The sequence below is a fragment of the Mesoplodon densirostris genome, chromosome 10, assembly GCF_025265405.1.
Source record: "Mesoplodon densirostris isolate mMesDen1 chromosome 10, mMesDen1 primary haplotype, whole genome shotgun sequence".
Lineage (NCBI taxonomy): Eukaryota > Metazoa > Chordata > Mammalia > Artiodactyla > Ziphiidae > Mesoplodon > Mesoplodon densirostris.
In genome coordinates, this window is record NC_082670.1 from 73,381,285 (window position 1) to 73,396,111 (window position 14,827).

Below are 14,827 nucleotides of genomic sequence, written 5' to 3' on the forward strand. Positions count from 1 at the left end.
AGGGGGCGGCACCCTCAGTGTTTACCAGAAATGGGGGCATGGAGAGAAGAGAAAAAAAGCCAGAGCCAACCCCAGCAAAACTGAACAGGCACCGGCCACAAGCAGCAGCAGAAAGAACGTTAGTGGCGCACAGGGTGTGCCCGTGACTCCCCACGTGTGGGGGGCACACCCACGTGTGCAGACCCAGAGGAAGGTGTGGACAGAAGCTCCAGACACAGAGCAGGGGTGCTCTCTGGGGAGGACAGGAATAGGGGGACTTCTAATTATTACTCTACATACTTCCAAAAAGTATTTTTTCAGCTTCAGAATATAGTCACTATGATTATACAACTGAGCAAATGATAAAAAGTGAATCCTTCCCTTCCCCAAAACGAGCATGTCACGTGTGGGGAGAAGGAGACCCAGTCTCTGAAGGCACTTCAGGCTGTGCTTCTATAGGCTGCGAGCCAGCGTGTGCTCCTGAGGGGCTGGCTGTGCTCGCCAGAACGCTGGTTCACACCCGCGGTGAGGGGGTGGGAGAGGGGCACAAACACTGCGAGATGCCCCTGAGGAGTCCTGCCCACCCCTGACCCCTCGGCCCACAGTAGGACAGCTTTGAGAGGCAGCTGCCCTCCATCTATCTCACCACGCCCCAATCTCCCCTTGGGCCTCCCTAGATGCTGCTCCTGGCACATCTGCCTCGCTGAGCCTGGAGAAGGGCGCGCTATTCTTGCTTCTGCAGCCCCTGGCAGCCTGTGCTGGCATGAACGCCCCCCAGCCCCCCACCCCGAGACAAAGCTGGCAGGGGACAGCCAGCAGCAGCGTGGATCGGGGGAGGCAAGCTCAGGAAACACAGGGCTTGCCCAGCACCAGCAGGGCGGCAGGGGCAGGGTGTGGTTACCACGCCAGGTTCTCCCACCTGGTCAAGTCCACCCAAGGGAGGGAACAGCCGCCCATCCTCCCAACCGGCCCAGGGAAGGGTGCCCAAGGCCCTGCTCCACTATTAATGGCAGGAATAGCTAAGGCCTCTTGGCTGGGGTAGAAATATCTGGAACCATTTACTCCAAAACAGGGCTTAGCCTGGCAAGCCAGGCTTTTGGGAATGTGCCAGCCCCACCTTTCCCCACTCGCTCTCCTGCCTCACCCACCGGCCCCGCCAGCCTGGAGCAGCCTCTCTGGCTCTGCTGAGGGTGGGGCTGTACCAGGGAGGCCTCATAGAATCAGCCCTGCATGACAGTCTCCCACGGAGGCCTGGCTGCCCCATGAGGGGGTGAGCCTCCCGTTCACGAAGCCCTGAGCAGTGACGGCACACAAACAATCCACTTTTCACCAAGCCCAAAGTTGCAGGCCCTCCGCCTAGTTCCATGGCAGACATAGGTGACAGCTGATGGCAGGCTGCCATTTGGGCACAATGTGGGCTACACCCCACCCCCACTGTGACCCCAAAGAAGGGACTCCAGCTCAGGGTCAGAGATGTACCAGCGTCAATGTTCTATAGGTCACCAGGTGCCAGGGAAGGTGGGACTGAGGCCACTGCAGACCCTGCCCCCAAGTACTGGGAACGGGCCACAGCCTGCAGGCAGCAGGTGGCCTAAGGAGAGACCTGGCTATCCACAAGCTGCCCGCACAGCTCTGCTTGTAGACCCCTCAGCAAATCTGGCCCACTGCCCAGTGGATTCCAAACTGGCCATGGGACCCACAGAGACCCACAGGTGCCCAAGGTGCCCAAGCAGGAGGTCTCCTTCGGGCCCCACCACATGCCCACCACAAGGGGCTCGGCTTGCTCTGCCAGGGTGGCCTCTCACAACGCACAACTGGCATTACTAGTGACACAGTGGCTGTGGGCTCACAAGAGGCTACGGGTTCACACAGTGAAGGTGCTCTGACAACAGCAGCAAAGGACACTCCAAACAGTCATCTCGCGAATGTCGTAGGAACACCCGCTCAGGGATGGTGGGCGAGAGCCGGTGAGTTGGCCAGAGCAGGTGGGACGGTGCACTGCCTCCTGATCAACCCTTTTGGTCTCCAAACGCCAAAAAGCGTGCAGGCCTGCCCTGCTGGTTGCACAGCGGCTTTAAAACCCTCCGTGACCATGTCTGGGGTAGGGAGGGGGTCCAGGGACATGCTAAGGACCAGTAGACAGAGAAGCTGGGACTCTGAGCTCTAACTGGAGTTTCTGGAGAGAGCCACACCAAGCCCTTTTGGGGGCCTCAGGCAAGTAAATGACTAGAATCAACATGGTGAGAGGAACTCATAGCTTCCCAGCTGTGTGACCTGGGCAAGCCTCAAACACCCCATCTGTGAAATGGGGAGTAGCCCTGCCCTGCTGACCACTCAGGCCTGTCCCTGGATAATGAACCCGCACGTGCCTGGAAACCGCAAAGCACATTAAGGGATCCGGGACAGAGCTGCTGCTGCTCAGATGTCTGAACAGTCTTAGTGTGGGCTCAGAGCATACGGAGCCTACCCCACCTCCGTAGGGACTGGCACTCCCAGGGCTCCAGTGCCCCACCAACTCCTTGCTGAACTGGGAAATCAGAACTGCTCCCTGCAGTGATAGGCCAGAGCAAGAAACTCCTCGCCTGAGACAAATGGTGCCAGCTGCCTGCTGTAGCCCAGAGTGATTCCAACAACCCAACATGGGACCAGAAGTGCCCTCCACGGAGCAAGATCATGGCGGCTGGCCACAGGCTGGCTGGGCTTGCTGGCCACACATTTGCCGTATCATGAACCAATTTCTTTCAGAAGAGCCCAACAGCTTATGCGCCCAAAGCCCAATCAGGGAAGACACTGGATGTCACTGTCCTTAAACACTTCCTCCTGGGTGTCCTAGGGGTCAGGGACAGAAAACAGCTCAGATGCCTGCTACCGGGGGGCTGGGAGCCCTACTTGGGGAATCAGCTTCCCAAGAGATCCCCGGCACCTCTTCTGGGTGGGGGGACAGCTGCTACTCAGGGGCTAGGAGGGTCTCTCAGGTAGAAGGTTCTGCCACAGAGCTCTCTAGGGGAGCTGCTGAGCACACCTGACCAGGCCCCTCCCCAGCAAACAGGGTGAGGGCTGTCGCCCCCAACCAATGAGCTCAGACCTGCCAGGCTCTCCTTGAGCCCCGGAGGCTGAGCCCAGAGGTGGTGGGATGAGTCTGCTGCCTTGTGAATACCCACCGTGTGCCATGCATTGGGCAGGGAGCTCAGAGGGAACCGGGTTATTTATGGGGTGCTCCAGGCCCCCTGAAGCCTCTGGTCTCTATTAGGGGTGGCTTAGGAATAAGATGCTGCAGGTTCACTGAGTGGCTCTATCACAGGAGGAAAGGGCAGCAGCAAAAACAAACTGAAATCTCACTGTGGAGCCTGTCAGCCTCATGCACCTCAGGCCCCCTCCGGACTTGACCTCTGATGCTATCCAAGTCCACCCCCACCCCTGGGCCCTGCCACTCACTGATCTCCCACCCCCACCCACAGCCAAGACTGCTCCCCCAGGAATCTCTCCCCAGCACCCTCCACTCTCCTCAACTGCTCTGCATCATGCCACCCCCTGACCGCCCTCTTTAGGAGACCCTGTTTTCCTTCAGTCCCCTGGCTCTGCTCTCCTCAGCCCTCCATCACGGGAAAAGCGGGCTCCCCCTGCTCACTCTGGCTGCTTGTGGACCTTTTTCTTCCACAGCCCCTCAATCACAGGGATGCAGGAAGTGGCCTCAGCCCTTCTCACATCCCAGATCCCTAGGCCCAGCTGGCCCCTCCACCCCATAGCATCAGCTTCTGCCTCTATTCAATCTCCAAAACCCACCCCCTGGGCCTGACCCCTGCCCCACTCTGATGCCCAGCTCTCACCCGACATCGGGCATTGACAGCCCACCCACCAGTCACCTAGGCACATGGCTTCCTACCCAAGCAGGCTCTCAGCACTGCTGTCCTCTCAGATGCCCCTCACCCTTTCACCCCTGTCCCAGCACTTCCAGCCAGGCTGCATCTTTGGGACCCTGGGCTAGAGCATGGCATTCAAGGCCCTCCCCTGCAGGTACCTGTTGCTGCACCTCGCCAACACCAGACCTAGGTTCCTGATCCATCAGAGGTGGGCCTGGACTCTCCCAGAGTCACCTGGAGATTCTCTTCACCAGTATAAAGATTTATGTGTACAAACCATGTACCCAGTAGTGTATTGTAATCCTCATGTGGATTCTCCCATCAGACCCTCACAATCCCCCTAAGGCAGGCTACCACCACCCCTTCACAGACAGGAAACAGAGCCCGTACTCCTAACTACTGCTCTGCCTCATCCCCTCCCTTCCCGTCTCTCCCTGTCCAAGTCCTCCCTCCTGACCCCGCACTCAGAGGTGGCCTTCCCACCCAGCACCTCTGCACCTCCCACCTTCCGCCCAGTCAGCTATGCAGATGTACCCAGTCTCCAACTCAGGCCTGGCCCAGAGCAGGAGGAGAAAGGCCTCTGAGCCTGAAGGAGAGGAGGGAGAGGCGTGGTCTCCAAGTAGAGGGCAGACCCTGCTGGGGCTCTGTTCAGGAAGCCTCTGTCTGAAACAGCATCAGTGACAAACCGCAGGACTCCCTGTTGAGGAAAGAACCATTCTCGTGGCTGGCCCCTGCCACCTGGTGGTGATGTACAGTACTGCAAGCCTGGACCAACTGGGCCCGCCTCGCTGGGAGACCAGACCTCCTGACTGAGACTCAGCATCACTGTCATTGTCACTAACACTGTGCCTGGTTCCTGTTTTGTGTGAGGCACTCTGTAAGTTCTTGTCATGGACCAACTCATTACCCTCCCAACACTACCTAAGAAACAGGCCTTATCATTGTGCCAGGGGGCCCAGAGAAGTCAAGTAACCTGCCCAAAGTCACACAGCTAAAAATGATGAAGCTGGGTGCAGTCACCCTCCACCATGCGCTTTTCAAGACCAGGATCCACTCCCCCTTCTTGGAAGGTCTGTTCCCTCAGTTATCCCAAGAAAGTCCTGGCCTCAAACATCTGAGAATTGGAAGGGCTTGTGGGGAGTAAGGGGAGAGCTCTGAACCCCACGCCCCACACCTTTCTCCAGATATGTCCTTCCCATTTTCAGATGTGAATTTTGGAAGTGAGCCCATGGACTTGAAACTTAATCCCAAGTCAACAACCACAGTTCTTCAAACAACGCCAGCTCTGACTCTCCCTGGTCTCAGCCCTGAGCCCCCAGGCCTGCCCACTCATTCTGCCCCCTGCACAACTCCCAGTTCCTCCTGTGGCCCTTCACCAGCTCCCTCCCCTGGGCCCCATCCCCACAACTGGGGTGACTTAGGACTCTGCCCAGTCATACCTGCTCTGAGGCCAGTTCCATATCCCAGTACCTTCAGCTCTCTCATCGTAAGCTCACCCAAGTCTGCCCCCACTCCCACCTCCCTCCTGCAGCCCGATACCAGCCCACGTCGACAGCCCGCTGCCCTGCCTTCCAAGGGCTATAATTAAATATATATATAAATAAGGGGACACAGCACCGGGGCTGGCTTCCAAGCCTGGCCCCCTCCATATAGCTCATGGCTCCACATCTGTGGAGGACACCGTGGAACCAGAGGTGGCTAAGGTCCCACCAACACTGACCTCTTTTGACAGACCTGTCCCCTTCACCACCTCCAGGGCTGTCACCTTGGCCCTGGAGGACAGAGCCTCCATTACAGGGGGAGGTGAGTGGCATGGGCAGCCCCTGAGAAGTGCCCCTCAAGAGGAGCCCTGGCCAGAGCCCCACTGAGAGCCCCCATCTGGACCGCAGTGTGCGTGAGGTTCTGCCACCTCGTAAGTGGGCACCAAAGGGCTGGTGGATGCCAGTTAGCACCACGCTCTATCTCCGGGCCAAGGTTCCAGGACAGCCACAACATAGACTACCCACCCCTGAAGATCCCAACAGACCCAGGACTCCCCGCTAACCCCAAGCCAGCCACAGCTGTCCTCAGGCCCATTTAAGCCCCGCAGCCAAGAGCCGGACACCCGGCGTGGCACAGTCCCACTGCAGCCGCTCGGGGACACTCACACTGATAGTGCTGCAAGAGCCGGTGAGTCCGCACGTCCCACACCTTCACCGTGTTGTCCATGCCGGCGGCGGCGATGCACGTGCCGCTGGGGTGGAAGTCCACGTAGGTGACAAAGCTGGAAAGGGGGCCACCGCATGCTGTAGGAGGTCCGCCCCAGCTCAGAACAGACCCCCAAACATCCAGCACATCCCCATCCCCACACACCTGCTCACACTCTTCCCTCAGCCCAGAATACCTCCCTACTGCCCTGTATCTTTACCAGGCGGCCAAAGGAGAACAAGAAGGAGAGGGTGAGAACAGAGGCTAGCAGTGACCTGAGGGGCACTTACCAGGGAGCAAGTCTCAGCACCAACTTCTAAATGCGAGCAGAGAAAGTTGTCTTCAGACCAAAGGTCAGCCAGCTGCTCGGGTGCTTTCAGGTAGAGCTGGTGCCCCTACCAGAGCAGGAGGCAGGGCAGGCCCTGCCAACTGAGGCCCAGACATCAAGGGCCAGCAGGGTCCCAGAACCACTGGCTCACCTATTTCTAGAAGACAAGCCAAGGGCCCTCAATATACTCATATGTGACACCCAGGCTGGTATCGTGGCCAGCCCTCGGGAGGGACCCTTACCTGGGGCTCCCAACCTAACAAGGGGCAGACGCTGGGGATCATCTAGGAACCCAGATTGGGTGAGTTCCTGCTCAAATGCAGGCTCATCCCTCTCAGTGATGCAGCATGATATGAACAGCCACCATCCACTACAAGAACCTGATTAGCCTTTCATTTATAGAGTCATCACCAAGGAGAACATCCTTTTGGGGGTCTGGGTTCAACCTCTTTAGACAGACGTGTCACAATTTTGAGAACTAGAAAGTGAAGGGAAAAGAGAGGCCTCGAGAGTTTCATGCCTTTATCTTTATCTTTATTCCTGTCCTGCCCCTAGGTTCTTCATAAACATTTTTTTTTTTTAGATTCCATATATATGTGTTAGCATACGGTATTTGTTTTTCTCTAAAACGCAAACGTAGAGAATGGACTTGAGGACACGGGGAGGGGGAAGGGTAAGCTGGGACGAAGTGAGAGAGTGGCATGGACATATATACACTACCAAATGTAAAACAGCTAGCTAGTGGGAAGCAGCCGCATAGCACAGGGAGATCAGCTTGGTGCTTTGTGACCACCTAGAGGGGTGGGATAGGGAGGGAGGGAGGCAGGGAGGGAGACGCAAGAGGGAGGAGATATGGGGATATATGTATATGTATAGCTGACTCACTTTGTTATAAAGCAGAAACTAAGACACCATTGTAAAGCAATTATACTCCAATAAAGATGTTTAAAAAGAGTTTCATGCCTTGAGGTTAAGCACTCTTACTGTTTGTGGGGATGGGGATGAGGCAGAAACTTCCGCCCACACGCGAAAAGACACAGAGCCAGGGAGCAGCAGAGACATGGCGGTGGGCCCCAAGTGCGGCCACTGGAGGCCACTAGGTCCTCTTTGAGCCCAGGTCTATGCTTTTCTCGAGCGCCTACAGGTGGAGGACAGGGTCTGGGGACTCACCTGCCATGCTCACAGTACGAGTGGACACACTCCCGGCTGGTCTTGTCCCACACCTTGACAGTCTTGTCATCACTGGCAGACACGATGAGCCGCCCATCCGGGGAGAACCTGAACCAGGCGGGGCACAAGTCACATCACCAGTCAACAGACATCACGGGCACCACACACCATCTTCCACAGTCACCCTTCCTGAGCTGCCCACCACCTGACCTCAGGAACCCTCCTGGGCCACATGCCCTGCTCTGACCCTGAGTGATCCTGGGCAAATGCCTTTCTCTCTACAAGATGGGTCAGAAGGGTGCCTACCTCCTGGTAAGCAGGTAGGCAATAGCGTCCCACGCAAGGCCCCCAGCACTGCACATGGCAACATGCATGCTGACTGCTGGTACTTGGCCTCATTATCCTGTTCCCAGGTGCCCTGAATCCACATCTAACCCTGAGAATGGGTCAGCAAAACCAACCTGCTAACAAAAAAGGAGTGGAGGTTCTGGGGACCCACCACCAAAGGCCCGGTGTAAGTTCAACACTTGTTTGCTGGCAGGGCCCCTCCTATTCTCAGGAACCCAATGGTGAGGGCCTCTCAGAGCAATTAGGGACCTCCCAGGACAGAGGAACGAGGGCCCTGGAGAACAAGTAACTTCATGGGGTCCCCAGAACACAGCTCAACAGTCCCCAACCTCTGACTGCCATGGTTTCCCAGTGTCCCCAGACACCCCATCCCCTTCCTCCAGAGCACAGAGATTCGACACGTGAGATCTCTGTTGAAAGGAACAGAATAAGCTAGAAGCAGGCACAGCTGTGTCTGCAATTCTTAGACCTTGAAAGGTGCTTTGAATCAGCTGGCCCCCATCCCCACGGCACTGGCCCCCACACCAAAGGGAGAACCGGCTTCCAGACCAACCCCTCTCAGAAGCCTGGGCCCCCATCTGGCAGCTCTGAAGCAAAATCAACCTCTGAGGAGCAGAACGTCCTCAGAGGAAAGTAGGCAAGTCTTAGTGCCAGACACTCGGCTTCCAACTCCAGCTCTGCCACTTACTCCCAATGTGCCCCACGGCAAGATACTACACTATTCTGAGCCTCAGTTTCTTCATCTGCAAAATGGCAACAATGCCACCTACTTGCGGGACTGCCATGAGGAGTTAGAAGAAAATGTCTAGTGGTGGTACTGACGGTATCTTGTTGTTGCTATTGCTAATAAGTGGCCCCTGATGACTCACCTTGGGCTCCATCAGCACAGGCGTCAGGGGTCAATCGTGGCTGACAATGGACTAACTTACTTGTCATGCATTAGCTCAGTGAAGCTTGGACAACTTACAATGTGAGAACTATTATTGTTCTTTTTCACACATAAGGAAGTTAAGGTTCAGGAAGATGAAGAGTGGCTAAGTAACTTGTCCAAGGTCACGGTGCTAGCACCTGGCAACTCCTCTGTGCCCTCCAACCCCCGGGGTCCCTCCAGCGGTCTCCAGGTAGGACACTACTCACTTGGCACAGCGGACCCAGTTGATGTGCTGGCTCAGGGAGAACAGGAATTTCTGGCGATGAGTTGACCACACCTTGACTGTCTTGTCGTCGGAGGCTGTCACGAAGGACTGGCCATCGCTGCAGAAATGGACGCTCCTCACTGTGGCCGTGTGTGCACGAAACACGGTTGACTCACCTTTGCTGCAGGGATGGGTATCCAGAGTCAGGAAACCCATAAACCCATAACAGCAACATAAGGGCACATCGAAGCCCTCCCCACCCCTCAGAACCCTCCCAAAGTAAATCCAGGCTTGAGTGCCTCAGTCCCCAAAAAGGGAAGCCAGAGCCTCATCCACGTGCAAGCAGTGTCCGGTGGAATCCCTTCCAGGATGGCTGAGGTCAGCCCAGAATCTCCCTATTGGCCCTGAGGGGAGGGCCCCGACTGAAGCCCCAGCTTCTGATGGTACCTCCTCGGAAGTGGGGCAGATGTCCCACTGTGACCAGTCCAACACTAGGGCCCAGACTCAGACAAGCCCCTCCAAGTCTTTAACTCACACGTTGGGTACCCAGATGCGGACAGTCTTGTCGCGGGAGCCCGAGGCAAGCAGGTGTCCCGAAGGGGAGAAGTTCACACAGGTGACGGTGTCCTTGTGGCCGGCAAAGCGGTAGGCACGTGACTGGGGCTTCATGTGCCACACCATGAGGCATGAGTCCATGGAGCCACTGGCTGAGGAGAGAGCAGATGCCATGACGCTCGGCTCAAGCAGGCCCGGAGCCTCCACCAGGATGCTGGAGATGGGTAGGTGGTGGGGTGCAGGCAGCAGGGACAGCCCAGCTCTGCCTTCTCCATGGGGACAGGCCACACCTCCAGTGACTGCTGAGCAGGAGTTTGGAGAGCCTAAGGCCTGTCACCACTCCAGGCAGCAGGCCCACACAGCAACCAGACCTGGGCTGTAACCGAGGGTCCCGGGTCTCTCCACAGACACACTCTGCGGCTCGAGAGAGCAAGTCCTCACAAAATTGGGGAGCCAGCTCAATCCAGTGGCCTTTTTACCATTACGAGGACCCATCAGAAGCCTAGTGGAGGTCCCCAGAACAGACCAAAAATGACTTCAGTTTCCTCTTAATCTCCAGGGTATCACGAGACCAGCAGCTTCTGGCAGGGGACCTTGACCACTGGATGAAGGGGGAGCCTTGTCCATAGAAACAAGAAAGCTGCAGCCGTGACAGCTGTGTATGAACCCCCAGGTGGCTAAGGAGGGAGCACTCGGCTGCAGCATAAGGGCCGTGGGGGGAGGGGAGCATCCCGCTCTGCTCCCCATCCTTCTCAGTGGTGGGCGTCTTCAACAAGGAGCTGTGCCCGTGGTACTGTGGACAACAGAATCAGTAAAGACCCAAGGAAAAAGCCACTGTTAAGGGCTCATTCTGCAGGCCAGACCTGAGAGGTGGATGGGGTGTGCAGGGAAAAGCCCAGAACCGGGTCCTAACCTCAAAGGCTGTGTGACCTTAGCAAGGCCCCCAACCTTTCTGAGCCTCACACGCCACATGCAGAATGGAGCTCATAAAGCCTAGCGCCCAGAGAGCTGGCCAGCTGAAGCAGGAGGTAGGTCTAGACAACGCACCTGGGTCCTCGCTGTGCCCTGCTCCCCCAACGCCACACCTCCCGGGAAGAAACACGACCTTCCCAGCTCATAACCTAGTGCCTAGGACAAGATGCCTCTTCTTACCCAGCTGCTTCATGTTGAGACTGAAGTCCACACAGGTAACTGCATCCCGGTGGCCCTTAAAATGCCTCTCCAGCGAGGGGTCCTCCTGAGGGAGAGCCAGGGTCAAATATGTGAAGCCTGGATGAGGAAGGGGCTTCCCCAGGGCCAAGACTCTTCCTATAACAGCCAGCAGCATTTAAAAATGCTCAAGGCAGGGCCTCCCTGGTGGCGCAGTGGTTGGGAGTCCGCCTGCCGATGCAGGGGACGCGGGTTCGTGCCCCGATCCCGGAGGATCCCACGTGCCGCGGAGCGGCTGGGCCCGCGAGCCATGGCCGCGGGGCCTGTGTGTCCGGAGCCTGTGCTCCGCAACGGGAGAGGCCACAGCAGTGAGAGGCCCGCGTACAGCAAAAAAAAAAAAAAAAAAAAAAAAAAAAAAAAATGCTCAAGGCAGTGGTTGAGAGTCCGCCTGCCGATGCAGGGGACACAGGTTGTTCGTGCCCGGGTCCGGGAAGATCCCACATGCCGCGGAGCGGCTAGGCCTGTGAGCCATGGCCGCTGAGCCTGCACGTCCGGAGCCTGTGCTACGCAACGGGAGAGGCCACAACAGTGAGAGGCCCACGTACCACCAAAAAAAAAAAAAAAAAAAAAAATGCTCAAGGCATGATCTTGTATATAGAAAATCCTAAGGAATCACTAAAAAATCTATTAGAACTAATAAACAAGTTCAGCAAGCTTACAGGATACAAAATCAATATACAAAAATCAAGTACACCAACAATGAACAATGTGAAAAATAAAAGTATGATAACAATTCCATTTATGATACGTAAAAAAGAACAAAATACTTAGGAATAACTTAACAAAAGAAGTGCAAGACATATGAGAGCTAAAAAACATTATTGAAAGAAGTATAGAAAGACCTAGATAAATGGGAAGACATTCCATGTTCATAGTTTGGAAAACTTAATATTGTTAAGATGAAATACTCCTCAAGTTGATCTATAGAGTGAACAGAATCCCTTTCAAAATCTCAGATGCCTTTTTTTTGCAGAAATTGACAAGCTCATCCCAAAATTCACATAAAATGTAAAACAAACAGAATAGACAAAACAATGTTTAAAAATAAAAACAAAAACCAGTCACTGTAGAAAGCAATTTGGTAGTTCTGCAAAAAGTTAAACACAGAGTTATCAAATGATCCAGCAATTGTAGGTAAATACCCATAAGAGTTGAAAGCATTTTCACACAAAAACTTGTACACAAATGTTCATAGCGGGATTATTCATAATGGCCCAAAAGTGGACAAACCTTAATATTCACCAACAGATAAATGGATAAACAAAATGTGGTATATCCATACAACAGAATATTAGTCAGTCATAAAAAGGAATGAACTACTGACACATGTTACAACACGGATAAACCTTGAAAACATTATGCTAAGTGAAAAAAGCCAGACACCAAAGGCCACATTTTGTCTGATTCCATTTATATGAAATGTCCAGAATAGGCAAATCTATAAAGATAGAAAATAGATTAGTGGTTGACAGGGACTGGGAGGGGGCGGCGGAGGGGGGCCAGTCAGTAAGAAGGGGAGTGACTGCTTAATGGGTATGGGTTTCTTTTTGGGGTGACAAAAATGTTCTGGAAATAGACAGTGATGGTTGCACAATATTGTGAGTGTACTAAAAACCACTAAATTTTACACTTCAAAAGGGTGAATTTTATGGTATGTGAATAATATCTCAATAAAGTTATTTTTCGAAAGACCCAAGAAGAGAAAATGGGGACTTTCAGCACCCTCATCTCAGGAATCAGATCCTATACCTTCAGTCCCACTGTGGACCGACCAGTGAACCCAAAGGTCAGCCCTGAATAAGCCCCCAGTGGCTTTATGACCATCTCCACTCCACCCAACATCAGAGAAGCAGTAGCTTAGGAAGACATGGAGATAATATTCCAGAGATTCTCTCCATCCAACAGCAATTCATGTTGGAGAGTTATAGTCCAGCCATGCAGACATCTCCCCTTACCCCAAATATCTTAAACCTCAAAGAAGCATTTTGGGGGCACCAGGGAGCCCAGCAAAGCCTCCTCTTGAGGAAAAAACGGCCTTGGGGCAGAACAAGGACTGCAGGGAGCTGTAACCAGAACAAAGGCTCCCGTGGCCCCTTGCCCAGCTCCACCCCCCAACACACCAGCCGGAGTCCTCCTTTCAACAAGAGAAGGAATGGCAGCTGGAGGAGGGCGGGGAACTGAGCAGAAACTGCTCCACCTGAACTTGTTGTAAGAATAAGGGTAAAATAGTGCACCCTCTAGAGGCAAGTTCAGATCCGCCCCTAACCAGGGGACGCCTGAAATCTCCCGACACCCTCTCTTCCAATCCCACAGGCTTGTTGGTTCCTCATCTCCCCCAAAGGTGGTTTATATATTGGGGTGGGGGGTGAAACACCACTAGAGATCAAAAGGCCTAGTTCCTAGTCTAGGCCCTCTGCTCACATGCCCAGACACCCAAGGAAGCCAACAGGCCAACCACCCAGCGTCCTTGACTTTCAACCCAGCCAGAGGACCAGGCAGGTTCAGGTTCAAAACCACCTCTCAAAAAGAGGGGCTTTGGAGTTCTCCCCTCTGGCCTCACGAAGAACCTGGGACTCAGAGAGGGCAGTCTGGCCCAGGTCACACTACAGGCCTGGGCCGTCCCGGGCATCCCGGGGGCCTGCTGTTCCCACACGTCGTAACAGGGTGCACCCTCAACAAACCCCCATTCAGCCATCCACTGCTCAGGATAAGGAGACAGAAGGCAGAGAGGCCCGGCGCTGGCCCCAGGTCACACCTCCAGTCGGGCCATACAAGTGTCTCCCCCGCTAGGGGGAGATGCAAATCCTGGGGGCAGAGGCTGGTTTGTTAGCCCCGGTAGCCCGAACAGAGCCTGGCTCGCAGGAGGCGTTCACCAGGTGCTCGTACTCAAGTGCCCCCTGCACAGACGGTAAACTGGGGCCAGAGAAGACCGGCTCGGAACCCTCCGTCCGGCTAGGCGGGGAGACTAAAGCCCGGGCGGCCGCAGCTGGCAGGAACTTACCAGGCAGGGCGCGGCCATGGCGGGGCCAGGGGCGCCCAAGGCGCCAGACGAGCCCGAGGAAGCAGCGGCTGCAGTTGCGTCCCGTTCAGTTTCCGCGCCCCCAACCGCCGCCAATAGCAACGCGGGTCGCTTCGCCTCGCCCCGCCCACCGCGATTAAAGGAGACGCGGCGCCTCGGCTTTTTGTCCCCCGACTGGAAGGAGAGTTGTATGGCCGGCTCCATGGTCTCCGCGTCCAGCGCCCCCAGGCCAGGCAGCCTACAGACAGCGCCGCCAAAGGCCTCTGTCCACCGTCACTCATTCCCCCTGAGAAATTAAAAAGTCCAGGATGAGAGATTCGCCCCACCGACCCGTACCCCGGCTAACGAGACGGCGAGCACAGCCTTCTGGGAAATGCAGTTCCAAGACGCCCTCATCCTTGTGTCTGGAGGAAAGTGGGACTACATTTCCCAAGATGCCATGAGGGCGGGGCCGTGAATAACATCCCGAAGTGAACGCTTTAAGGATCCCGGAAATGGAGATCCTTAAAGCGTTCACTTTGGGTTGGTAATTGTGGCTCGTTGTGTTTGCGTCCTCTTCAAGCGCCCGCGAGGCCGGCTTTTCTCTCAGTACCCCATTAGAAGCCAATTATTCACCCTTCGGGAATTCTTTAAGTAGTTCGCCCTTCCGAACGCGCTTAAAACAGGTGTCGAGGGCTTCCCTGGTGGCGCAGTGGTTGAGAGTCCTCCTGCCGATGCAGGGGACACGGGTTCGTGCCCCGGTCTGGGAAGATCCCACATGCCGTGGAGCGGCTGGGCCCGTGAGCCATGGCCGCTGAGCCTGCACGTCCGGAGCCTGTGCTCCGCAACGGGAGAGGCCACAACAGTGAGAGGCCCGCGTACCGCAAAAATAATAAGAAGAAGAAGAATAACAGGTGTCAATTTAAAACAACACTAGTCACTCGTCATCACATCCTTGGAGTGGAGAGGCCTGGGTTCTATTCTTAGTTCTTGGCCTGATTCGCTGCGTGACCTCAGGAAAAATAACCCTGCTCTGTGGACCTCAGTTTCCCCACTT

The 14,827-nt window shown here is 55.3% G+C and overlaps 1 protein-coding gene across 1 annotated transcript in view; it reads right to left on the minus strand.

Annotated features, from left to right (window-relative positions):
* POC1A (POC1 centriolar protein A) overlaps window positions 1-14,122 on the minus strand; it is a 73,572-nt gene extending 59,450 nt beyond the window's left edge. The window contains exons 1-6 of the mRNA XM_060109581.1: window positions 13,774-14,122; window positions 10,716-10,800; window positions 9,544-9,715; window positions 9,010-9,189; window positions 7,525-7,632; window positions 5,987-6,102 (exon numbers count right to left, since the gene is read on the minus strand). Coding sequence (XP_059965564.1) covers window positions 5,987-6,102; window positions 7,525-7,632; window positions 9,010-9,189; window positions 9,544-9,715; window positions 10,716-10,800; window positions 13,774-13,995 — 883 coding nt within the window. The 5' untranslated portion in view covers window positions 13,996-14,122. The remainder of the gene's footprint in view (window positions 1-5,986; window positions 6,103-7,524; window positions 7,633-9,009; window positions 9,190-9,543; window positions 9,716-10,715; window positions 10,801-13,773) is intronic.
* Between the last annotated feature and the right edge of the window lie 705 nt (window positions 14,123-14,827).